This window comes from Bos javanicus, chromosome 19 (assembly GCF_032452875.1).
Source record: "Bos javanicus breed banteng chromosome 19, ARS-OSU_banteng_1.0, whole genome shotgun sequence".
Classification (NCBI taxonomy): domain Eukaryota; kingdom Metazoa; phylum Chordata; class Mammalia; order Artiodactyla; family Bovidae; genus Bos; species Bos javanicus.
In genome coordinates this window covers 50,473,283-50,499,681 of record NC_083886.1, presented here as the reverse complement: position 1 = coordinate 50,499,681, position 26,399 = coordinate 50,473,283, and the positions used below count along the sequence as shown (strand labels likewise).

The 26,399-nt window shown below is 38.7% G+C and overlaps 1 protein-coding gene across 18 annotated transcripts in view; it reads left to right on the top strand.

Annotated features, from left to right (window-relative positions):
• Positions 1–23,651, top strand: part of BPTF (bromodomain PHD finger transcription factor) — a 133,218-nt gene extending 109,567 nt beyond the window's left edge. For 11 of the 18 annotated variants that reach the window (XM_061392385.1, XM_061392383.1, XM_061392381.1 and 8 more), the window contains 10 exons: positions 1,504–1,726; positions 2,452–3,389; positions 4,991–5,073; positions 5,389–5,614; positions 7,854–8,176; positions 11,000–11,173; positions 11,947–12,139; positions 13,092–13,176; positions 16,183–16,369; positions 21,505–23,651. In XM_061392385.1, the coding sequence (XP_061248369.1) occupies positions 1,504–1,726; positions 2,452–3,389; positions 4,991–5,073; positions 5,389–5,614; positions 7,854–8,176; positions 11,000–11,173; positions 11,947–12,139; positions 13,092–13,176; positions 16,183–16,369; positions 21,505–21,541 (2,469 nt within the window). In that variant the 3' untranslated portion in view covers positions 21,542–23,651. Of the gene's footprint in view, positions 1–1,503; positions 1,727–2,451; positions 3,390–4,990; positions 5,074–5,388; positions 5,615–7,853; positions 8,177–10,999; positions 11,174–11,946; positions 12,140–13,091; positions 13,177–16,182; positions 16,370–20,699 lie in introns of all 18 variants that reach the window. The other 7 variants (XM_061392389.1, XM_061392386.1, XM_061392379.1 and 4 more) reach the window with 4 other exon arrangements.
• Positions 23,652–26,399: the final 2,748 nt, after the last annotated feature.

Genomic DNA, 26,399 nt, shown 5'->3' with positions numbered 1-26,399 from the left:
CTCGAAAGGCTCTTGTTCATCTGAGCACCAGAATAATGGACATGAATATACACAGCAGCCATCGATTAGATCAGTAAAGTGGTGATGCCTTCCTACAGCAGCTGAAATGAACAAACTACCGCAATGTAGAACTACATTGTTGAGCTAAATAAAGAACAAGTAACAAACCCATACATTATGATCTACTTGCCTGAGATTCAGAAACAGGCAGAACTAGCTACATTGTGCAGAGTTAGGGGGCTGCTGCATTGCCTTCCTGGAGGGGGCACCTAAGGGCACCCTTCATATTCTTTGTAAATAATGGTGCTCCTGAAGCCATGAGCCTGTGGCCCCGTAGAGATCTGTATACACCTCAGTGGTCACAACACGATGAAATGCAGGTACTGTATCCGCGAAGTCAGTGCTTCCCTCTAGGGCAAAAGGAAGGAGATTAAGATCAAAGCAGGTCCCATGCAGAGCTTCTTGGGTACCAGCGATGATGACCTGAATGCTGGGTTTGTAGATCTTCACTTCATAATTCTTTAAACTATGCTTTGTGTTTTATGTAGTTTTGACTGTGCACACAAGAAGTGTTTTAGAAAAGCAAGAGTGAATACGGGGCTCCTGAGTAAAAGTGCTTGGAGCTTAATAAGTGAACTTTGTAGTGTCAGTTTTGACTGTGGGAGATTTGGGGTGGATTGGTCAACATGTTTGCTTTCTAATTCTCCCTCATGCTCCTGGTGGTTGAGGATTAGTAAGTCCTGGACAGAAGTGGCAGTACACATGGAGCTGTTAGTTCCTCGTCCCCATTTTGGTGATGACTCGGACATTAGTGACCTTCCTCACGTGGTGTTTGCATCCCACGTGTAGAAAGCTAAGCTTGCTGTGCTTCAGCATGCGCACACTCCATAGATCGTTTGGTACATAGTGTAAAAACTGATAGGAGACCTGGGCTTCTCACTGTGTCTCACCTTGGACTTGCTCTCTAATTGTAGGCAAGGGACTTGAACTTACTAACTTGAGTTTCCTAATTGGTAGGAAGAGTGTAGTAATATTTTCTCTCCTTACTCCACAAAGTCACAAGTCTATTGTGAGAATCAAGTGAAGCATGTCTAAAGTATGTATGAAGATGCTTTGAACGTTATAAAATAATATGAATATAAATAAGGTGATTTAAATTCAGAATTTTGTGGAGACCTTAGTCACTTCAGTGCTCTTATTTTGGAGACTGGGAGACTTAGATCCAGGTAAGTGGTGTTACTCATAGACAAATTCCTGGCTTTCCATGTGTAGAACTTGGACTGGAACTCTGGACTGTTAATTCATGTTTTTTCCACTAATACCATCAGTCTTTTAAAATAAATACTGTTCTTCTAGCTTACCTGTATTTATCTTGGTACTATTCCATAGACATTCAAATACATAGTTCCATTATTTTAAAGGATCTTTTCAACATAAAAACAGTATACTTCCAGATTGACACTTTTTGAATGCTCTTTACATGTTAGGTGTTTTTTTCTGTAGGGTGGCAATCAAGGTTTGACAGTAGTGATTCAAGGACAAGGTCAGACTACTGGGCAGTTGCAGTTGATACCTCAAGGGGTGACTATACTTCCGGGTCCAGGACAGCAGCTGATGCAAGCTGCAATGCCAAATGGTACCGTTCAGCGATTCCTCTTCACCCCACTGGCAACCACAGCTGCCACCACCAGCAGCACCACCACCACCGTCTCTACTACAGCAGCAGGTAGAACTTGGGAGTTGTCAGAAGTGCTGCTCGTTGGTGTCACAAGTTGCTGGGTGACACAGGAGGCAAGAGGACTGGGGCTTACCTTGGGAGGATGTGCCCCAAGCCGATGAGCGTCCACAGCTGACTGGTCAGCCTCACCAGAGCTCGACCAGATCTCTTGCCTAGACAGACTCCGTCGCCACCCCTCCACCCCTTTAGGAAATGAGGAAAGCAGGGGGTGGTGCACAGTAGTAATGTGCCGTGGTGACTGTGCCCGCTCCTGCTCTGCCCCAGACCTGTAGTTGCTGAGTGAATCACGGACGTGCTCGCCGGGCAGATGGTCTGTCCAGCTCATAAGCTAGGACTGAGAGCTCCAAAACCAGAGCACTCTGTGAGCCTCCCCTGCAAGGTGCTGTCGTTCACTGACCCCATGCTATAGGAGAGGGATATGGGTAGCTTAGCCTGGGCCACAAGACCAGACTGATGTCCAGAGACTGTGCTTTGCTTTGGAAGCCAGCCCTCTGGAGACTTCGCAAAATGTGTGGTGGGCAGCCGTGAACATGGGGAGGGTTCCCCGATTTAGGCGAGTCCTGACCAAAGTATTTCTGGATGGAGCATTTCTAAGCCTCAGTCCTCCGTCCTGAAATGTAGAATTCTCACCTTTAGAAAATCCCCTTCAAATTCTTCTTAAACTACAGTCTTACGTTCTAGAGTCATAAGTATTTGCTCTTGCCTTTTCACAGGTACAAGTGAACAAAGACAGAGTAAATTATCATCCCCGACACAGGTGCAGCCAGCCAAAAGCCTGCCTCCAGCTCCGCCGTCGAGCGTGAGTCCTCCAGAAGCCCAGCCTCAGCCTGCGCAGCCCGCTCAACCTTCAGCTCAGCCTTCAGCTCAGCCCCAGCCCCAAACCCAGCCCCCATCCCCAGCTCAGCCTGAAACTCAGACTCAGCCTGAAGTTCAGACCCAAACAACTGTGGCCTCCCATGTCCCTCCTGAAGCACAGCCCACCCAAGCACAGTCCTCCAAACCCCAGGTTGCAGGACAGTGTCCGCCTCAGAGCAATGTCCAAGGACAGTCTCCTGCTCGCGTCCAGAGCCCACCACAGACTCGAGTACGTCCATCGACGCCATCCCAAGTGTCTCCCGGACAGCAGGCCCAGGGTCAGACTCCAGCCTCCCAACCGATTCCAATCCAGCCACATACATCTCTTCCGACACCTTCCCAGGGCCAGCCACAGTCACAACCCCAGGTACAGTCTTCAACTCAAACTCTTTCACCAGGACAAACGTTAAGTCAAGTTGCTGTTTCATCCCCGCCCCGTCCTCCGCTCCAAGTACCGCAGCCTCAGCCCCAAGTCCTGGCTGTGCCGCAGCTGCCACCACAAGTCCAGGTTCTCTCCCAGATCCAGCCGCAGGTTGTGGCTCAGATACAGGCTCAGCAAGGTGGTGTGCCCCAGCAGATCAAACTCCAGTTACCCGTTCAGATTCAGCAGAGCAGCCCTGTGCAGACTCACCACATTCAGAATGTGGTCGCAGTGCAGGCAGCCAGTGTGCAAGAGCAGTTGCAGAGGGTTCAGCAACTCAGGGATCAGCAGCAAAAGAAGAAGCAGCAACAGATAGAAATTAAGCGGGAACACACCCTCCAAGCTTCTAATCAAAGTGAAATCATTCAGAAACAGGTAAAGTTATTAAGTAAAAGCAGCATGTTCAGTAGCTTGAATGATTGTGCTGTGCATTAGACGTAGTGTTTGGTTGTGTTAGCTTGCTGTAAACGAGACACAGAAGTCATTGTCGCTTTGAGTTGGAAGCAGCACTGCATTGACCAAAACGTATCACATGACTTACAGTTTGGAACTCTGTTGTGTATAAACAGCCAGTACTTACCGGTGAAAACTACCCGTATTTTGGGAGAACTAAGATGGGAAGAATGGACATAGGAAGTTTAACTATCTTTGAAACTTGAAGGTTTGACTAAGTTTTGAAGCCACTTGAGGCATCATGGCGATTTGTTTGAAGGTATTCGCAGTTGTCCTTCCTTAGTTTGTGTGTAGACTAAGCAGATTTTACAGACAGATTAAACTCACTTGTATTTCCAGTCATAGCTTTGTTTTAAAAAAAGAAGTGTTAAGTCCCATTACTCCATAGCAGAAATAAAAAGCAACCTTGTGCAGTAGCCTCGTAGTGAAGTAAGGCAATTTAGATGAACTAGAGTTATTCTACTTGAAATGAAGTTTCATGTATAATAAATAATATCCGACATTACTGGAGAAAGCTTTCTTTGCATCTACAGCTTGCAGTACTCTGCACTTGTCAGGAGTTTGTGTGGATTTCAAATGTTCCCAAGTCATGAGAACCCAGTTCCTGGGTCTCCCATTTACAGTCCATGAAGCTCACTCACCTTCCCTGAGCTTTATCCTCCTTAAAACTCTCTTTCCAGCCATGCAAGGCTATTGTAATGATTAAACTAGGTCATGTATGTTGAAGCACTTTTTATTTTTTATTAAAATATATTTGACATGTAGCGTTGTATAAATTTAAGGTGTGTGACTTATTTGACACAGATTGTATCTTATGATTGTCATCATGGCAATAATTAACTCCTCTGTCATGTCACATAATTTCATTTCTTTTTGGTGATTGGAATACTTTAAGATCTAGTCTCTTAGCAACTTTGATGATTGTAATACTGTTGTTAGAAGCTCTCGTTAAGCAGCAGAGGGATTTTGAAGATGTATGGTAATATTCTTATAAAATTAATGTCATCTGCAGTATTTTAAAGTGAATTATTTTCCAGCTTTCAGTAGTGTATGGGCCATGAACTGAGAATTATAATGTCTCTCTTTATGCTAACTTCTGTATAAGGTGGGGATGGGCTGGAATGGGGTGATCTTTAATGCCTGGGAAGGAGAACATAACATTCAAAACATGATCATTGGAGGATGATAGCTGGGTTAAAATTACAACTGTATTCATTCTTTACGCTCAGACAAGTTAGTAAATTCTTTGTATCTCAGTATCTCATTTATAAAAATGTCCCTACCATTCAGCATTGTTACAGTGAATGAACGAGCTAATGGCAAGTGCTTCTCTCAGTGCAGGGCCCAGTACATGGTAAGCACCTGGCGCATACTGTAGCTCTAATTTTATTTGTACTATGATATAAAATCCTTAGTTTCTTTGGGAAACACATATACACGCTCAGGTTTCTACTGTTGTTACCCCTGTGCTAACTTGTAGTCGTTATAAAATACGCATTTTTGGATTTTATTCTGTCCTGAAGGTGGTGATGAAGCATAATGCTGTAATAGAACATTTAAAACAGAAAAAGACCATGACTCCAGCAGAAAGAGAAGAGAATCAAAGGTAGGGAGAAGTGTTTATACCATTACACGGGCTCTCACTGTACGTTAGTCTCTTCTCTCAAAGTGTGCGCATGAACAAACACGCACACACACACACACACATGCACGGGAGTTCTGAGTTTGTGTTTTATCCTGACTGGAGTTTATTAAATCAGAACACTCAGTACTAATAGATTCTTGTGACTGGTTTGAAGCACTCTTTGAAGCTCTCCAGTCCCAGAAAGTTAGTATCAACTATAGAGACATAGAAAAATTATGTCTTAAGCCTTTCAGAATAAAATGCCCAGGATTACATAGGTTGTGTATTTCTCTCTAGAATGATTGTCTGTAACCAGGTGATGAAGTATATTTTGGATAAGATAGATAAAGAAGAAAAACAGGCAGCAAAAAAACGGAAGCGAGAAGAGAGTGTGGAACAGAAACGTAGCAAACAGAATGCCAGCAAGCTCTCTGCCCTGCTCTTCAAGCACAAAGAGCAGCTCAAAGCTGAAATACTGAAAAAGAGAGCGCTGCTCGACAAAGATCTACAAATTGAAGTGCAGGTAAGAAAGTATTTTCTATCCTCCCGTGTCCAGTGTTCAGCATCAGATTTTACTCTTTTTTCCCCTTTGAAATTGTGATTAAACTTAAAATCTGAGTTTGTTTTCTAGAATTTACATTTTTGTTCCTAGAATAAGTAGTAATCAGTGGAACATGTCTTTTAAAATAAGATAGATGTTTATGTATACATGTATATTGTAATCTCTAAACTAGACACTTGGAGAGGTTTGATTAGACTTTTGATTAAAACATTTGAGGATCCTCTTGGCTGTAGTTCTTACTGTCTGCAACATAGTCTTGCCAAAAGTTGCCAGGTTTCATCAGAAAAGTAGACAGAGAAATGGTGAAATAAGGTTAAAGGAAGAATTAAGTGTGTTCATTAAATAAGGCCAGATTTCTTCCTTGACTTGTAACTGATCCTGCAGGCATGGCTAGTCCTCTGTATACTTAGAGAATTTGTTGAAAAATGAAAGATTACTCATACATATTTAAACAGTTTTTTAAAAGAGAAGTAGGCTATCTAAAGCATCTCTAAAAATGTCTTGTACATTTTGAAAAGTGAGAAATATTAAATGTATTAAATTAGTAGGTCATCCTACCAATGAGCATTGCACGTAACTCTGAGACATTAGAGATCTTTGCATTGAGTCAGAAACTGGTGGTAATTCCCAGAATCACCATCATTACTCAGCGTCTCTGGAAATTCTAGCTAACATGTTAAGCAAAAAAAAAAGCAAAACAGAAGATAAAATTTGTTATTGTGTATGGTATGATTATATTGAAACCCCAAAGAAAAATTACTAGAATTTAAGAGTGAGTTCAGTAAGGTAGTCACTACTAGATGAATATCGAGGTGTCACAACCATTGTCAGAGGAAACAGAAATAAAAGAGCCAATAATCTGTGGTGATCCCCCCTCAAAGATTACCATTTTAAAATAATTTCAGGATATATCTTACATATATTATTTGTAATATAGGTGTTTACATAAAACCCATTTTAATCAAAATCACACTGTAAACAGCATATATTGAACATTTTCCTGCGTTCTGCATACTATGCCGCCATTTAAAAATGCTGTTTCTACTGCAGATACCCTAGTGTACAATATTATGGTGTTGTTTCTGACACATAACAACACATGTTATGGTGTTGTTTCTGACAGTGTATTGCTAATCTAATGAGGGAGAAAAATTGTACTTAAAATATTCAGCATTATTTTAACTAATAGAATTTATTGCTAGGATGATTTCCTTTGAAGAACAGCTTTCAAATTTATGTGTACTAGTATATTTTAAAAATTATTTTTAAGCTGTTATTCTTATTATGAAGATATGCAGTTGGTCCTTTATATCTACCTGTATATATATCATTTATGATTGCCTTCCTTGAAACAAATAGACATCATTTTTAAGAACAGTTTTAAATTTACATAGAAACTATACAGAAAGCAGACACTTCTCATATGTTAATGCTGTCATAGGAATGTTCTTGAAGGGGTGGTCAAAGTGAATACCCTTTATACTGTCTTGACAATCTTAATTTTCCTAAAATTATGTTTATAAACGTTATGTTATAAACACATCATATTATTTAGGAAAATGAAACTCTTTTAATCATCATTTCTAAGAAGTTGTAGCACTTAGTACCACAGGTGTGTCTATAAAATATTTCACATGGGAAAAAGTGAAGATTGTAATTTATGCAAAATTTCTTTTGAGAAAATAGCTCTCCTTCAAGTCTTAAATTCTAGACATAGAAGCACAGTACATAAGGCGTATCTGTCTCATACTCTGCTGGTCAGGCCACGTCTGGAGGGTCACATCCCGTTCATGTCCAGTATGTCCAGTCTCACTCTAAGGGGACGGAAGGAGACCAGCCGAGAAAGCAGCCAGCGTGTATGGACACTTGAAACCGCGTCCTGAGCGACGACCGCAGTGACCAGGGCAGGACCCTGGCGTGTCAGAAGGACTGTTCTTTTATACACATGCTCATCTTTCTGTCCAACCTCCTTTGAAGATAACTCGCAGCTTTCTATTTGTTGTGCAATTATCATTTTCTGTTTCTAGCTGTCTTTTGGGTTTAAGGTAAAGTAAGAACCCTCTTGTCTGGAGTTAGCAAGACTCCCTCGCCTTAGACTGAACTAGGGAACTCCTCGGACAAGGGAGGGGAAGTAAGGTCCTCTGGCCAGGGTGTTATGTAAGTCGGTTGATGGTCTGGTATTTTCTTTAATTGATGACAGGAAGAACTCAAGAGGGACCTGAAAATTAAGAAGGAAAAAGACATGGTGCAGGCCACAGCAGTAGCTGCCACCTGCCCCGCAGCACCGCCCGCACCTCCAGCCCCTCCGCCTTCGCCTCCACCTCCGCCTCCCCCACAGCACCCGGGCCCTCTGGCCACGGCCACGACCACGCTGCCTGTGGCTTCCCAGAAAAGGAAGCGGGAAGAGGAGAGAGACTCCAACTCCAAGTCCAAGAAGAAGAAAATGATCTCTACTACCTCAAAGGAAACTAAGAAGGACACAAAGCTTTACTGTATCTGTAAAACGCCTTACGATGAATCTAAGTGAGTAGATCTTTCTGAGCTCTAGTTTATTCTCTTAAAAGTGTAGCTAAGTGTCCAGTTTTGAAGAAAATGAGGATATCAGTAGCAGTGTAAATGAAAATAGTTAAACATAAGGGTAATGATACTTCATTTGTGGTCTTGCATCTGATATTCTTAACCTTGACACTAGAATAAAAATTTATGTTTTTTTTTTCCCCCACGTGTTCATGATTCATGTTTGTCCTTCATCATATTCTTTTCTGTCAAAAATAAGCTTTCTGTTGCTCCTTTGCTTTCTCCTTTTCTCTCTGGATCAATTCCAGATCAGTCAGTAATGCTCTCTGAAGAAAGAGTGTGTTACTATCACCGCCCAAAGTTGACATCATCCTTTCTGGAATCTTCACAAGCCCATGATTACATCCAACCCTAGAGACAACCTAGATTCAAATGGTGGAAAGGGCTTTGAGTTGGAATGGTTCAGAATTTTTATCATTTAATTGCAAGTAATTCTATCTTTCTGCAATAGAATACTGTAACCTAATATTTTTGTCCAAGTTCCCACTTTCTTATTGGGGACAGAAGTCAGAAAAATACAAAAAGGAGTTCTTTCACTCATTCCTCAAGAATGACACTCAAAAATTTGATAAGCACGGCAACTGGAAGCTGTTTTTGATAGTTGTGACTTGTATTTGGTTATATATACAAGATTTTAGAGACATTAATTCATAAATGTGGTTACACTTTTTTTTCTATCATTTTTATCACTCAGCTAGGTATTTAGCTTCCATTTTCAACATTCGTATGCAGGCCAACGTTTTAAAACCAAAATTAACAGCAGTATTAATTTTACAATACCCAAAAGTTTGATTATGCTAAAAAGTGTGATCATTTAGAATTAGGAATGCTTAATGTCTACTGTAAGTAGATGCCTAATCCATTTATAAAATAAAATTGTCTCTTTAGTGATGTTTAAGTTGTAACATTGGAACTGTTTTAGTGATGCTGTTTAAATTATAATCCGTTTGGAAGTGCTAAATCAAAACTTTTTGTTGGTAACTTTAGCTGTGTGTTGAATTAAACGCAGATCAGTATAGGCATCTTCACTTTTCATTGTCTTACTTTATGAGAAATTAGATGTGATATAAAAAGTAGAACCCTATTAACTGATTTTCCCCATGGTTCAATACACGTGTGCCTCCCTTTAGGCAAATTATACTAAATGATTTATAGAACAAAACAACATGATATACTTTCTTTACAAAAAGCTCTGCTTATGGATTTTCCTTAAGTAACAAGACACTTTGGCCTATTTAAAATATTCAGATCATAGAAATTCATTTCACACACAACTTTTAAATTGCATAAAATGCGGCACACGTACATATGTTCATTGTATTGAGATCGTTATTTTGTGGATATTTCATATTTTTTACTTTCTTTCATTATTAACATTTCAGTATACCAGGTTCATTCATTCCCTGTTCTAGCTGGGGAGAGTTTTAAGGAGTATTCTGTGAGCTCTTATACCAAACTAGGCTGGTTTGGGAATCTAGTGAGAAAGACTAAAACCTGAAATTCAAGTCCTGAGCTTACTTCCAGAACACGCAGCACACCGCCTGGTGAAGGCAGCATACAGAAACACCCCAGGGCCTCCACCTGCAGCAGTGAAAAGCATGTGAGGGTTGTAATTCAGAAGGAAAAAGGTGGTGGTAATAGGACCCACCACACAACTGTCTGTTACTCCCTGATGTTCAAAAGCAGGTTAGTTGGAAGCTTGAGGACTATTTCGATTCCTCTAGGTGAATCTGCCAAGAAATACATTGGGTAGAACCAGGGGTGTCAGCAAGGCCAGTCTCATTCCCTGCAGTTCACACTCATCCTTGCTGTGACTCTGACCAGGCATTCCTCCAGAGCACCCGTCAGCACTGAAGATACACTGTGTTTGTCATAGAGATAGTCTCCACTATGCTGTTTGGGATCTTAAACGACAAAGGCCTCGAGGTTGACTGACTGTGGTTACCCACGGTGACACACTCATATGGCCCCATCTTGTAGACCCTTTTGTTTTTAGATTAACAATCCATATATCACTCTCCACACAGTGTATCCTGGTTTTGAACTGAAGTAGTTTCTCACCAGCTAATTAACCTGGCCGCTCTCCACATTGTCACACACATTCTAACTGAAAAACTGACCCATGTCATAATCTTACTACAGATAAATTCCAATATTTATTTAGAAAACTTGGTAGACTTCCTACATGTACCTTTTTTAATTTTCTTCTTCATATCACATTTTGACCATTTTATCTTCTGCCCCTGGCTGAACTCTTGCATGTTCCTTGTAGTGTAACTTCTCCTCGGTGTTTGCGCTTTGCTTTGTTTTCAAATTTAAATCGTGAGATACATTTTCAAACCTATCTAAGAAATAGCCCCGACTTTGAAATGGCTTCTGTGGCATAGGTTTGACAGATGTAAGTCTTTGATTCTTTGGCTTTGGTTTTTGTGCCTGTGACGGTTTTACACACATTCATTAAGAGGGAGACATTACCATCGGTGTGTTGTTTATTTTTTCAAATCCCAGTGTGTTTTTTTTAAAGACCCGCATTTCACTCAACAGTGTATTTGTTGAAATGGATGTGAGCGACTTTTATGTTTCCACATTTGATACAGCGTCAAATGCTGCAGTTTGTCAGGGTTAGAATGGCTGGATTCAAGATGTTTAGCTGACTCATTGCAGAAAGTTACCCTGTAAGAACGTGAATCAGGACAGGGAAGACAGATTTACGTACCATGCAGCTCAAAATGACAACTACATTGTCATTTTCATTGTGAATGCTTTTAGGTTCTATATTGGCTGTGATCTTTGTACTAACTGGTATCATGGAGAATGTGTTGGCATCACAGAAAAGGAGGCTAAGAAAATGGATGTGTACATCTGTAATGATTGTAAACGGGCACAAGAGGGCAACAGTGAGGAATTGTACTGTATCTGCAGAACACCTTATGATGAGTCACAGTGAGTTCTGATAAGAGCATCATATTTAATAATTTAGGAAGCCAAACTGCTCTGACTGGTTACTTATTTTATTTTAAAATAAAAAGCAAGATACTTTTCTGCATATATGATACACTTACATTACAAATTCCTTTCCAATTTTTTTTTTCTCTTCTTCCCTCTTTACCTCCCCTTCAAACTTTATGCTGCTTCATAGTGAATGTTTGAGATGCATTGGGGAAAATGTGGTTTAACGGTAGACTTGATTCTTCAATATGTAATGCAGAAATTAATGAGATTAAAATAGCCTGACTTGTTTGGACTTTTATCAGTGTTTTGAAATGGTGCTTTATCGCAGGTTAGTAAAACACTAATTCGGGAATAAGCTCTGAGACTCTGTTATTAGCGTTTAGGATTTTGAACTCCCAGTTGGGTGGCCAGTACCAGCTTCCCATTTGATACGGTATTAGTTGAAAGATTTTTGTCTTTATTTTGTTTTGAGCTTTAAAGTCAATTAAATGTTCTCCTTTTTTTTTTTTTTTATCATATTGGTTCTCCAATTTTGACAGTGTTCTTAAACCTTTAATGCTTGTTCTTAACATCGGAAATACTAAATTAACACATTGGAATGTCAATCTTCAGAAGTATTAAAATAATTATAATACTGAAACTATTTTATATCCCAGGGTTAGAATATTTTCAGATGCATGTTTCATTATTATTTTTTTAAAGTAAATTATAAGTCATGTCATCCCATCTGTTTTGAACTCACATTTCCATTTCGGATCTTGCAGATTTTATATCGGCTGTGACCGGTGTCAGAATTGGTACCATGGGCGCTGCGTTGGCATCTTGCAGAGTGAGGCAGAGCTCATTGACGAGTACGTCTGTCCACAGTGCCAGTCAACAGAGGATGCCATGACGGTGCTCACGCCTCTCACAGAGAAAGATTATGAGGGTCTGAAGAGGGTGCTGCGTTCTTTGCAGGTGAGAAGCCACTCTCTGTGCAGCATTTAAAGATGAAGTCAACCAGCATGACCTAGGAAACACTTCTGGGGTTTGACCTTTCCAGTCTTCAAGGACCTGATTATTTACCGACTCCCCACTGAAGTGCTCCACAGAACTCAGTCCTCCACATGCCATTGTCATGAGGTTTACCAGATCCACAGGCTAGCTCAGCTGTTGTTTAGCTAATGCTCATGTTTAAAATGACTGATTTTTTTTTTTAGCCTAAATTTTATTTTTAAAGGAAACTACCTTACTGTTAATACCATCGATTGAAAAGCAATTTGATTAAATTCTAGTGAGATACAAATGCTTATCTAAAGCTTTGAGGCAAAGCCTTCCTTCTCTTATTAAAAATAAAAAGGAGGTGGGGGTGCCTTATACGATTGGCAAGTATTAGAGATGTATTCCAGACGTAGTGCTAGGTCAACACTGTCTCCTGTGTCGTTATAATCAGAATCATTGAAAGAACTAAAGCAACAGTAGTCTCATCATGTGGTTGCATCTTACTTAACTTCATCCCTCTGCCACATCCTTCGCCCGCAGAGGTAACCATTCCCCACTTAGAACCCCTCCCACTCCAGTTTAATAGATGGGATTGCAGTGGCAGCATCACTGAGTTGGCAGGTCATCAGGTAGGGACCAGAGGACAGATTCCTTGACTTCTAAGCTAGTGCTCTACCATTCCCTCTCAGGGCAAGGTCCCAGGCCTCTGAGCACCATTATTACAGAGCATGTTCATCTGAGATCATTTGTAACTGGAGCAAAAGTCGTCCCAAGTATAAATAATTTCATCCATCAAGTTTAAAACTGACTCTCCAAGTTTAAAGGCTGACTGATACAGTAACTCAGATACAGTAACTCAGATGGGAAGCTTAGGTGAAATTTTTATTTCTACCTGACAGTAATGATGCCTTTTTTCTCATCAATATAGGCCCATAAGATGGCCTGGCCTTTCCTTGAACCAGTGGATCCTAATGACGCACCAGATTATTACGGTGTTATTAAGGAACCTATGGGTAAGTGCTTGAGTTGAACTTGAAGTTTTTTCAGAAGTCTAAGCAGCTATTTCATTTTTCATCCATGCAACTGATAAATCATGAGGCTGTGTTAAGCAGGACTGGTGGGAGTCTAAACTGGTATAGTCAGTGGTAGGATAAGTGGGGAGTACATGTTATAGTTCAAGGCTATATAGCTTTGGACCCAGCAATTTCATCCCTTAGGATTTATATATGCACACATGTTGTTCATCCCCGCAGTGTTTATAATTGCAAAAGTACTGAAAATGAAATAAATGACCATCAGGAGAGGAGTAGCCAAAAAGGATGAGCAGAATACTCTGTAGCTGTGTAAGGAGTGAAATCCTTGAATAGATTGAGGTCTTTTTGAACCTCTCATCTTTCCTGTCCCCTCTTCCTCATCTTTTCCTGAAGGAGAACAAAGGTAGAAATCCAAGAAAATATGGCCTCATTGCCCAGAAAATGAAAATAGTAATAAGGAACAGCTGCAAGTGACTATATTAAGATGAACAGCTACAGGTGATGATTATATTAAAAATAGTTTATCTGCAAAAGAAGTTATAGAAGTTAGAACATACGTAAAAGCTTCCAGAACTGCCAAAAGATTCATTCTAGCTGATGAAAATATTCCAAGAGCAGCTAAGCCTTTTTGATGCATGCACTTTTTCTCTCACATTTTGGTATGTTCTTTGCGTGTGTGTGTGTGTGTGTGTGTGTGTGTGTGTGTGTGTGTGTAAATTGAAATCATATATATTTAAAAGGAAAAAATTGAGATCATGTAGTAAATGTGTCTGGCATTCATCTTCCTGTCATTAATCTTCATATATCTTCATTAATCTTCAGTAACAATTTTAATGGCTTTATATGGTCTGTAAATTGATTATGCCTTAACTTATTTAACCACAGTTCTTTTCTTGAAGAGCTAGAATGTTTTCCTTTTTTTTAATGCCAGCCAGATAAATAGCGTTTTATGTAGGAATGTACATAAAGATAATACAGGTCTCCCAAATATACTGTTGAAAGAAAAATGAAAGTTACAGAGTATTTGCTAGGTTTTAAGCCATAAGCAAGTGTGTTTTCTCGGGATACATACATGTATTTAAAGGTGCATAGAAAGTGTCTGGACAAACAGTGACTAACTTGAAAATAGTTTCTTTTAGGGGTATGAAGGAGCCAACAAGGTCAGCAGCTTTTATTTTCTTAAATGGAGTTATATATATGGATCATCATGTTTTATAACATATTTTATAAACTTGTCAGTCAGTGGCTTTGTCACATCAGCTGTGGTATAGACCCAGACTGTTTTTAATTGTATGAAGTTAAGATTATTTATTTAATCACCTCCCCCAAAATGGATTTTTTTTTGGTTGTATGCAATTTTTGCTTCTATAAATGACACTTCTTTAAAACATCTTTGTGCATCTGCATTGTTCTTGTTTGCTTTCTTAGTAAAAATTTCTAGAATCAGAATTTCTCTGTCAGAGGGTATGTATACTTTTTTAGGCTTCTGATAAGTATTTTCAAATTATGCCTCAGCAGGTTGAACCATTTTCCACTGATGGCATGTATCTGTACCCTTTTCTCTGCACCCCTGAAGACACTGAGCATTATCACTCTTGAGAACATTTTTTCTTTGCATATATTTATTTCAAAATGATAGGTTTGAGGTGCAAACGCAGATGTTACAGAAATGTAGGGAGTAAAATGTAAATTACCACCACTCTCATCGTCCTTTAAACGTAGCCTGTGTTAATAGTCTGATATTAGGACTTTTAGTTTCTGCTAATTTGGACAAAAGAAGGACTCTCTGTTTTTGCCTGTCTTCAGTAACTAGTGATGTTCTTACTGTTTGAACTTTTTCTCTGTGAGCTTCCTATTTATATATTTTGCCATTTTGTTCTTGAGATATTCATACTCTTGTCAGTGTTATTTAAGGGGTAGTTATATTCTAAGGATATTTCAAGTTTTATGGTAATTTTTGGTCATAGATAGTTTTTAACATTTTTTAATTCAAATCTATTAATCATTATGAATTCTACTTTTGGAGTTGTATTTTCAGCCTTTTTCCCTACCCCAGATATGTAAAGACTTACCTATATATTCTCCCAATACTTTTTTAAAGGAATATCAAATTAAATTGAAATCATAAAATGTCCAGACCCTACTCACATACTTTGTTACAGCTACTCAATCAGTGATTGTCTGGAACTTTAAAAAACTCTGACTATGGTGCTATCCTGGTGGGCTGTGTTAAGCATTCACTCTTCCTGTATAGCTTACATAACCTGCACAAAATGATGTGCCCAAATTTTGTTTGGAATTTTATCAGACTGGCTCCTTTTTTACAGTTGTTCCTGTTTATACTTTTTCCCCTACCTGCATACGCTGGAACTATCAAAGATGTGTATGTGTGTGTATTAAAATATATGTATAACGTAAACTTGCCATTTTAACTACTTTTATATGCGTGGTTCAGTGATTGACTACATTCCTTTTTGTCCTTAAATTTTAATCCACCTAGGTTACTTTGGCATATAGTATGAGATAGAATTTTTCTTCAAATATAGGTAGGCAGTTGCTCCAACCCAATTTATTAATGAATTCTTCCTTTCTCTGCTTACTTGAAATGACATCCTCAACATATGTAAAATTCATATGCTGAATACAGTCAGGTCTGTTCCTGTTTCGAATTCAGTTCCATTAATGTTTGTATCATCTTGGACAGTGCCACACTTTTCATTATCACAGTTTTATGATTTTTTTAAATTCTCATAGATTGTCTTCTCCCATTACTTTTATTGTTCAAATATTTCTTAGATACTCTTGAGCTTTTATTTTTTGAATGAACTTCAAAATTATTTTCTCACTTCTGAAATAATTATTGAGATTTAGTTTTGAAATTGTGTTTATCTGTCAGTCCTATTCTTGTTTGTCAGAACTGCAGGCAGTATTCGCATTGGAATGACCTTAAGGTTTTGAAAATCTTTTACATTTTGTGTTTTTAAGACCTTGCCACCATGGAAGAAAGAGTACAAAGAAGATATTATGAAAAGCTGACGGAATTTGTAGCAGATATGACCAAAATTTTTGATAATTGTCGTTACTATAATCCAAGTGACTCTCCTTTTTACCAGTGTGCAGAAGTTCTTGAATCATTCTTTGTACAGAAATTGAAAGGATTCAAGGCTAGCAGGTAAGCAGGGGTGTTCAGTGCTCTGAATCAGTTCAACTCCTAATGAGAAATGGCTAGATTTGTGTGTGATCTACTTAAAATTAGAGCCACTTTCTAAAATTCAAAAAACATTTATCAAATGCTTAAAGAATGTAAGATGTCTTAAATGCCACGGGGCACATACAAAGATAGCAGTAAGAGTTCTTGCTCTCACTAAGTTTACAAAAGTATAAAAATAACTGTTCTGTAGGATAGAGTAAGAGAAAGACCATAAAGAGGGGATCTTAGCACGTTCTCCTTAATTTATGTTTGTGATGTCTTTGAAATCATGAATAATTTTATTTTTCTGGATTTTTTTCCTCGGGCAAAACTAGACTTTAATTCCACAGACTTTTTCTTCGAACCTGTGAAAGTTGCTCAGTCATGTCCAACGACTCTTTGCGACCCCATAGATTATACAGTCCATGGAATTCTCCAGACCAGAATACTGGAGTGGGTAACTGTTCCCTTCTCCAGGGGGTCTTCCCAACCCAGAGATCGAATCCAGGTCTCCCACACTGCAGGTCATTCTTTACCAGCTGAGCCACCAGGAAAGCCCCTTTGAATCTATAGTAACATATAAAAAGCATTGAACAGCTTCGTGTGGTATTCAGGTGCTTTGACCTCATGCCTTCTGTTTCTGACCTTCAGTACCTGCTCCTTCCAAGCCCATGACTTTCTTCTTCCCAACAGAGGCCCATTTTCCTTTTCTTTGAGAACGGCCACCAGTCTAGTCCTGGGATTCATTGTTCACTGTCTCCCATCCACCAGCCCACTAGTTTGATCCTTCCTAAGTAGTCAGAGGATCTACCTTCCCTGGGTAACTCTTGGCTAGGCTAGGGCCTAGGCACCTGTATTATCTAGTGAACTCCCAAGGGACTCTGCATACCAAAGTGTAAGAATCTCTAGTCATTTTTCTCTTAGGAGAATCTTCTGGGTGTTTTGTTTCTCTCCTTCTCCTGTAACAAGGTAGATTGAGACCTGTACTTTAGTCAGTGTATTTAAAGTTAAGGATAGGCACAACCAGTCACCTTCTCAACAAAAGACTCACAAACTTTAGGCAAGGCAGGATGGAAAGCAGTAGGGAGGCTTTGTGGACCACGAACCAAGAGAGTTAAAGAATCTCTAAAACCTTCCTGCTTTTACTGTTGCCTATGAACCCATTAGCTGGAAAACTTAAGTGGAAGAGGACTTACTGAATATGACAGAGTCCCCAGGAAAATAATAATAAAGGAATAAAAAGAGATAAATTCAGAGTGGTGAAAAGAGTATGGGAGAAGTCAGTCAGCCGATGAGATTTCAGCAAATCATGAAATACAGCAGACAGAAGGCCACTGACTGATGGAGGCAAGAAGGCCGCAGCCAGACTCCTGCAGCAGGCTCCTCGGCAGACACGACAGCCTGCTGACTGGTAGGACCCCAGACAGAGTCTGAAACAGGATCGAAGGTGAGAGAGTAGGAAGAGAGAAGCGTTAGCTGAAGATCTGTATCCAGGCTGCTGCTGCTGCTGCTAAGTTACTTCAGTCGTGTCCGACTCTGTGCGACCCCATAGATGGCAGCCCACCAGGCTCCCCTGTCCCTGGGATTCTCAGGCAAGAACACTGGAGTGGGTTGCCATTTCCTTCTCCAACGTATCCAGGCTAGTCACCCTCATTGACCCCTGTGTGCAGACCTTGTAGGAGGCCTGAAAAACTGGAAGAACACTGGATTTTTCTCCAAAGAAACAGAATAAACCATCAGCAGAGAGCTAGAGTAGACAGAAGAGAATGGGACCCAGAGTAAAATCCCCTGATCCCTGAAGGATTGGCTCCCCTTATTCTAACACTGGGGCTCTCAACAGGGTAATTTGCTTACCCTCAGCCTACAAGGGATAGTTAGCAATACCTGGAGACACTGCTGTTTGTCACACTTGGAGGTGGTAAGTGGTACTGACATCTAATAGGTAGAGGCTGGAGATGGTGCTGAACATCCCACACTTGGATCGGACATTGCAGCCTTTACAGCAAAGAATTACCCAGCTCCAGAATGTCAGTGGTGTTGAGATTGAAAACTCTGATCTAAAGCAAAGCCCACCAGTTAGTAAGCTGCATACATATGCACATGGTTCTCCAGGCACCCATCAAGTTTGTGAACTTACTCTTAAGTGGGAACAGACAGTTACGGATAGCCAGATATGTAAGGAAAGCCTGCAGTGCCAAGGTGAAAGGTTAGGGTGTAACAAAAAAAAAAAAAAGATTCCAGAGAAGTCAAAGGAGAACCTTAAAAAACAAAGCAAGCCTCTAAATCATGTCCCAAGAGAAATTTTAGAAGATACTGCATCTGTAAAATGGTGAACAGGATATTAGAAATAAAGAATAATCTGAAAAAAAAACAGTAACTAGAAATTTTACAAACTTACTGCACACATTGAATCAAGACACTCTCAATGTAAAGAACAAAAAGACAAGGAGGTGAAAAATATGAAGAAAAAAGTGTTATGGAATATCCAGTATTCACTTAATGGAAATTTCAGAAATAACAGAGAAGACAGAGGAGAGGAAATTATCAGAGGACTACTAAGAAAAAGTTCCTGAGCTGGTGAGATGCAGACAACTTTGTATCTAAGCAAAACTGTTCGTTCAGCAAATGGTTGTTGAGCCACTGCTATGCATCAGATATTGAATGTAGTGGCTTTCCATGGAGCTCTTGTTCTGTGGGGCAGGGAGGTGGAGCTGGGTGGGAGGTGTGGAGGGATGAGAATGGTTGGTAAACATGTAAGCCAGCCAGACAAGTGGGAAAAGGTCCATTCCATGTTTCCGTAACTGGTCCATTCCACATATATCCATAACTGAAATCTCCAGATGCCAGGGATAGAAGAAGCTCTATCTGAAAGCTTCTAAAGAGGTTAAAATTCCTGTAAAGTAATAGGAATTAGACTGGTATCAGACTTTTCTCTAACAACACAGAACTCTAGAGAGTAATGGAAGAATATAATCAAAAAGTTTGAGGGAAAATGAAACCTGTGTCCAGCCAAACAGTCACACGTAGAGGCAGAATAAGTATATTTTCAGGTCATATAAGGACTCAGAAAGAGCTTCTTTCCCTTGCATCCTTTCTTAGCAAGTTATTTTAAGATGTGCATTAACAAAAAAAGAAGAAGCAAATCAAAAAAACGAAAGACCTTGGATTTCAAGAAAGCTAAGAGAATGACTCTGACCCAGAGTGGCATTTGTACAGCAGGCCCATGCAGCTGGCACTGCAAATTGAAGCAGGAGAATGGAGCACTCCCAGGAGGGATGTGTCTGGAGGGAAAAAATGATTCATACATTAGATAACTTAAGAATGTAAGTGGGGGGGGGGTGGTGATGAAAGGCAATCAGAAACTCCATGAAAGGAAAAAAGTTGTATAGGTTACTAAGAATGCCCTCTTAGGGAAAGAGTAGGTGCTACAGAGAAAAATATTTATATAGTCACAATAATGTAAATGGCACATTGATTTCCAACTTTTATAATCAGTCTGCAGACAAAGCGTGGAAAGATTTAAATTACTGAGAAATAAAACTTGTACTCAAGAAGGGAGAAGGGAAAATGGTTACATAAGCCGCTCAGTTCTCATTTGCCATAACAGTTTAAACAATGCAAAGTTGATAAAGTAAGAAATAGCAGTGTAAGAAATCTCCCTACCCAAGAACTGAAAGTTCCAAGGAATTCTCAGGCAGCCCAGACTTTAGGTTGAAACTTACTATAAGCCCTCTGTGCTTTGTGCTTCCTACCTTACGTAGTTTACACTCCAGCTGAATTTCTGAAACTGCTTTTTTTTTTTTTTTTTTTTTAATTGAAAAGGCTTTAGTTTACCCTTTGGTGGAAGCTGGGGGATTTGAATCCCAGCTGAGTAGGGGTGGCAGCAGCTGCTGATGAGGTGGGCCTGCTACAAAAGTAGAGAATTGGGGGAAGGAGAGGAGACATAAAGGCTGGGTCTTCACAGTGAAGGGACCACTCAGAAGTGCTTGCCCCCAAGTACTTTCTATAGCTATTTAATTATATTCTAGCTTATATGATCTTTATTGAAGAACACAGAAGTCAACTGAGGACTCTGCCCAAGTCTTGCTTATGTTAAAAAAAAAATGTGAAGTGGTATTAGGGAACTTTTGTTGAGTTTAGAATGAAACATATATGTAGCCAATCTTTGAAATTTTATTTATTTATGGATTTCCAGTGTTTCCTTTGCCATATTTTCCCCATTTTTAATTTGCAATCTCCAGCATTATTTTCGTTAACTGTTCTTTGTTACAATTCATCATTTTTATCATCCGTGTTCTTTCTTTTCTTACAGATTGTGATATCTTTAGTCTGAATTTTTAACTGGAATCAGAACTGGATGTTGGGGTCACTCTTTCTTTTATTGTACCACGCGATTACCTAATTCAGAATTGCCCCCCAGAGTTCAGATTAGTTAATATAATTTTTTAATGTTTAAAAAAAAAAAAAGATGTATAGTAGTAAACAGTTTATTCTAGCAGCCATGTTGAACAATGTATTTAAGAATTGTAAACTCCTGGAAGACTGTATTTATATACACTATTGGCAATAGTACATACTTGATAACTGTACAGTAATTTGGTTTACTAACAAAAGTTGTTAATAAAACTGTGAAACTAGAAAGGAGACTTTCTGAACTTTAATAGAAAAAACTGTGATTTTAATACTGTTATTTCTCTCCTTTTAGTATTATTTTCCTTCATACTTCCCAACTCAGTGTAAATAAGCACACACACGCATAGGTATCCACATCTTTTACCACAATGGTAATGCTTTTGTAAATGTTTCTATTTGTCCCTTTGGCTAAAAATGTTGTATTGGACAAATATATATATATATATATATATATATTATATATATATCCCTTTTTAAAAAATATTGGCTTTTTCCACTGAATTATCATGTTTAGTGTACCATGAAAAATTTTAATATTATAGGTTACTTGTTTAATTTCTTGTTTTCATATATTTGCTTGCCAAGGGTGAATGAAAGAACATGGCTGCTTTCCCCAGACAGACTGACCTTGGCATCCACATAAAGCATCATTGTTTTAAAAAATGAAGGGTGCTTAATTGTTCCCTTTTTTCTGTATTCTGTAGGTCTCATAACAACAAACTGCAGTCTACAGCTTCTTAAAGTTCAGCGTGTTAACCTAACATAAAACACAGCAAGAATCTGGTTGTCTGAACTATTTTAAAATTAAGGAGCCAGATGTTTTTAGTCAGGTTATCCTGACAAGACTTGACCTAAACTTCGTTTTTATTGGTCATAACAGTCCAATTATATTCTTGGCCAATTTTGTCCAACGGACAAGGGAAAGCAAAGTCAACGACACCATTATCTTGTCAAGATCAAATGGTTTTACTATTGTGGCAGAAGCGGGAAAACTTTGTTTATTGAAAAAAAAGAAAGCAAGAAAAAAAAAAAAGATAATATGGGGTCAAGTGTAACTCCATGGAAATGCCACGTCTGCTCTTCAGTGAAGAAGCTGGTTTAGAGTCTCGCAGAAAACTTTCGACTGTATTTATTTATTGTTGCAAAAAAGACGCTTTTTTATTGCTGCCCTCATTTGTCAGCTAATTATTTTTTCTTATAAAATCCAGCCCCGGTTACATGTAATCCATTCTGTATCTTATCATGATTCCTGTAGGTAAAAGTACAAGACGACCTCTAGATGTCTTTTCTTTCTATGAAAGGAGCTGCTATGTACACATGTGCACACACACACACACACACACACAACTGGGAATCAACAATGAGTTTATTGTTCATAGTAGATAAAAATTAAGCTTGCATAAAGGTTGGGCTAAATGTCCTGGACTACAGACTCTGTTGCCTTGAATATAACAGAACAATTTGTCATTTACTCTGCACCAGGCTAAAATGAGTAAAATCTATTTGAAGGTATCTTGTTTGTAAACATTTGTCAGATTCTAATTTTTTTTCTTTTTGTATTAAAATTCAACTATGGATGTATATGAAACAAAATAAATGGAGATCATTTTTCTCCCACAGATGGTGTCTTTGAATGTGCGCTAATGATTCTCCGTAAGCCTTTTGAGGGGAAAGGGAGGGCTACAAGGTAGAAAAATAAAAAGGCAGAAGGATCTGATTGTACCTGGATTTCTCCAGGGCAGTAGTTCTCCTAAATTTTACAATTCCCAGCCCACTGTCATCATGTCAAAGAAAAATATTCAACGGTGCTAATCCTGTTGTATCAATTGATCAGACTGATTAAAAAAAAAAAAGATAATGGGACAAAATACACGTTGCCTTCGTCTGTACGTTTTACGATACCAGGCAGACTACCCTTTACAGACTGCTACTGATATTTTATGAAGGGCATTTTTTTTTTTAATGACTTCATCCTTTCTGTATTGGTTGGTTGGTTGAGTTGTTTGGGGTTTTTTCCCACGTAAGAAAAAGTAGTGTAAGCAGTAGGGGGAAAAGGGAAACCTCAGAGGAAGGTGTAGTTTGCATGTTTTTCCTTTCAGTGTTTTAATCTTACACGTCATATTTCTACATTGTCATAATCGCTTCTGTGAGATCTGCCATAGTTGGTTTATGCAGCTTTGCAAAAATTTTACTAGATTTTGCACTAATTCATATTAGCTTTGTCCTACCAGGTTCTGGAATTTTATCTAATAGTTGTTTTTTAAGTTTCCTCTGTTTAATATCACCCTGCTATGCAAAACCTTCCCAGACCTTAGTTTCTTAAAAGAAAGACGTTACTACAGTTCCCATTTATTTCTTATTACAGGCTCAGGTGTACAAGTTATTCTGGGTTAATGTTATCTAATGAAGCCCATTCCTTTTTGTACATAAAAATGTCACTTTTACTTACAAACTAAAAGAGACTAATTGTTCAACATTGAAAACATGGAAACAAAGTTTTTGCTTAAAATATTAACATGGAAGTAGTCAAACATAGGTTATTTTGTCCTTTTGCTTTTCAAAAAAATGTTACATATTGTATGCACTGTGCTGATGCAAGAATCCTACATTTTAATGAATTATGAAATTATTTTGCATCTCATCACGTCACAGTATTTCTGTACTATTTATTCATATATATATAGATATAGATGGGCTTAATCACTTAAAACGTTGCGGCAAGAACTTTCCTATCTGTAGGCAATAGATTGCTATGTTTTTAACAGATTGTGGCAAATTTAAACAGCAATTCTTTTTGTACGTAATAGGACATTTCATCCTAGAAAAATAAAGTAATGTTTTTGACGTTGGATTTGGTGCAGTTCCTAATGAAACAGTGGTTGGTTGGTTGGTTAATATATTTTCTGTAGATGTTGACATTGCCAAATTGTACAAAAATGGTAAATTTTGTGGGAATCCTTGGACCAGGAAGATGTTAATTTCATAAGTGTATTTAATAGTATAAAGCCTCTTGTGATTTCTATCACCATATAAATACATAGACATTTTATAGTTTTATCAACTACAGAGCTTTAGTCTTTGAAAAGTAATTTTTGGGAAAACACGCCTTCTTATATACACATAATGAGTTTCAAAAGCTGCTTTTCTATGACTATTTGATAAGCTTCTGCTACTCAATAAAGTATATATAATACAACTATTTTGCTTTCAATAATCCAAGTGCTAGAATGCACATTTGTTATACTGTTAGGGTTTTTCTACCCAGCCTTTGGACTTGTGTGTGTGTATACACATAGATATATGTTTACTTTGCATCAACCATTTCCTCGGCTAGAAGTATTTTCAATGCTTGTTATATTTCATCGGCCAAGTTCACAATCCTTGAAACCATTTCATAAAAAGTATTTTCATAATATTGGTAAGGTTTTTTTTTCTCCTACCCAAACTCTGCAGGATTTGTATTTTAGTTAATGTCCTGTGGCAGTTAAAAAGTGAACTTTCAGAGATATTTTCTAAAGTAAAACAATTACTTTTTTATATTTCAAGTGGCCTAGAGTGTTATTAAAGAGATGCTGAGATTTGCTGTTGTTTGTAATCTACCTTCCTGGAATCTGCAAATAAAAAGTTCTTTCCCTGTTTCTGTTCATTTGTTAGGCAAACTCCCTACATCTTTGTGTTTCTGATACTACAGAGCCAGCGTGATGACCTCTTAAATCTACACACGTAGCTTCATGACTGAGGCCATTACCCATGAGGGTCAGATTTCGTCCTTAAAATGAAAATGGTGGCCTCTCAGGAACAAAGTAATGTCCTACAAGTACTTGGGGAAAGGTTTTTAGTGAATTGAACACAAAGTACTTTTGGATACTTGGAATAAGATACCACAAAAGACATTTCTTAGAAGATCACACCCCTCTTGGTCCGATTTGGACCAGATTCAACTAAAGAAATAAGTGCTATAGTTTTAAAATGATAAAGTCCACCTGAAATTGAAGTTACCTGCTGTAGACAGTGAGTCAGGTTCTGGTAGTGGTGGTGGTCCACCACTTTGCAACCCCATGGAACCCATGCCTGCCCACGCTCCTCTGTCCATGGGATATCGTAGGCAAGAACCCTAGGAGGGGTTGCCATTTCCTTCTCCAGGGAATCTTCCCAACCCAGGGATTGAACCCACGTCTGCTTGGCAGGTGGCTTCTTTACCACTGAGCCACCTGGGAAGGGCCAGGTCAGTTTTTAGGTGTTTGCAAATACCTGTGTTTGATGAACCTTAAAAATTATTTTGAGAAAAACAAATAGTACCAAGTGATGTCTTTAAGAGTTAAAAGCTAGTACAAAAGTGTGTATGTTTTATGAACCTTTCCCTATCAAAAGACAAACACTTTTTCTGCTTGAGCTCCAACAGTTTAATTGAAGGAGGAATGTTTTGAGTTCCTCTTGAAGGCAACAGAGTATGGTGCCCAAGATCCTTTAGTCTCTGGAGCACAAACCAACGTACTAAGAAAAATCGTATCAACAGGACAGAAGGGTTCGGAACTACAGTAAATTTGCAAGTTAAAATTTTCCATAAAATTCAAAGATTGTGTCCAAAGTACTGACTAATATTGAGATTCTTCGTAAACTTTTTTGCCTAACCTGGAATTACCAGTCTGTTCTTCACTGCCTCCCGTCCATATCCCCACACAGACCACTTTTCGACCTCACCTGAGCCTCACTTGTCTTTCACTGCAAACTTGGTCTTGAATGATTGCCTTGGTTTTAACAAGGCAGTTTTTAAAAAGTTGACATGCTTGTGCTTGCCACATTAACCGTGTGACCTCTAAGTGACTTGTGTGTGATTTCAAAACCTCTCAAACTATTAACAGTCTAATCAAACCCTAACCCTCAGTCTTATATAAAAGTGATTTTTCCCCCTCTCTTTTAAACCAGAGCTATTTATAATACTTCCCTTTATACTCTAACATCTGACCATCCAACTAATCATCTATTTGGTCACATTGTAATCTTCCCCACCATGTTACTCCGGATCACCACTTAGCCATTTGACATTTACAAGTTTAGCTTTGGTTTTTGTGACTGGTGCTACTTCTGTCTTAATTTCTGTCCTAAAGAAAACTAATCCAGAAGCTCTTCATCCACTGCATACTATAATCTGTCAATGGTTCATGTAATAATGCAGTGGATTCCCAAGAGGCAATTCTAGGATAATTTTTAATAAGCTTGGGCAAAACTCATTCTCAGCAAACTCGCTAAAAATCCTTTAGTTAATGCTTTACCACAGAGTAGTCAGAGCCTCTCGACTTTTTGCCTCATTTGGGACAAATAAGGTAACAGTATCTTATCACAGGCAGATATGTTTTAGGCTGTATAGTCACTGTGCTGTCCTGACATCCTGTGTGTACATGATGCCTCTTTGAGGCCATTACAGACTGACATAGCTTGAACTCCAGTGCATCTCCTTGGAAACCAAATGTGCTGTTTTTCTCTTCAGTGCAGTTATTTTTCTTTAGGCAGTCACCTTCAAGGATTATCAGTGTCTCTGTTCACAGTTTCAAATTAACTAAAGCACAGCTTGGTCTTCTGGGGGGGAAAAAAAAAACAG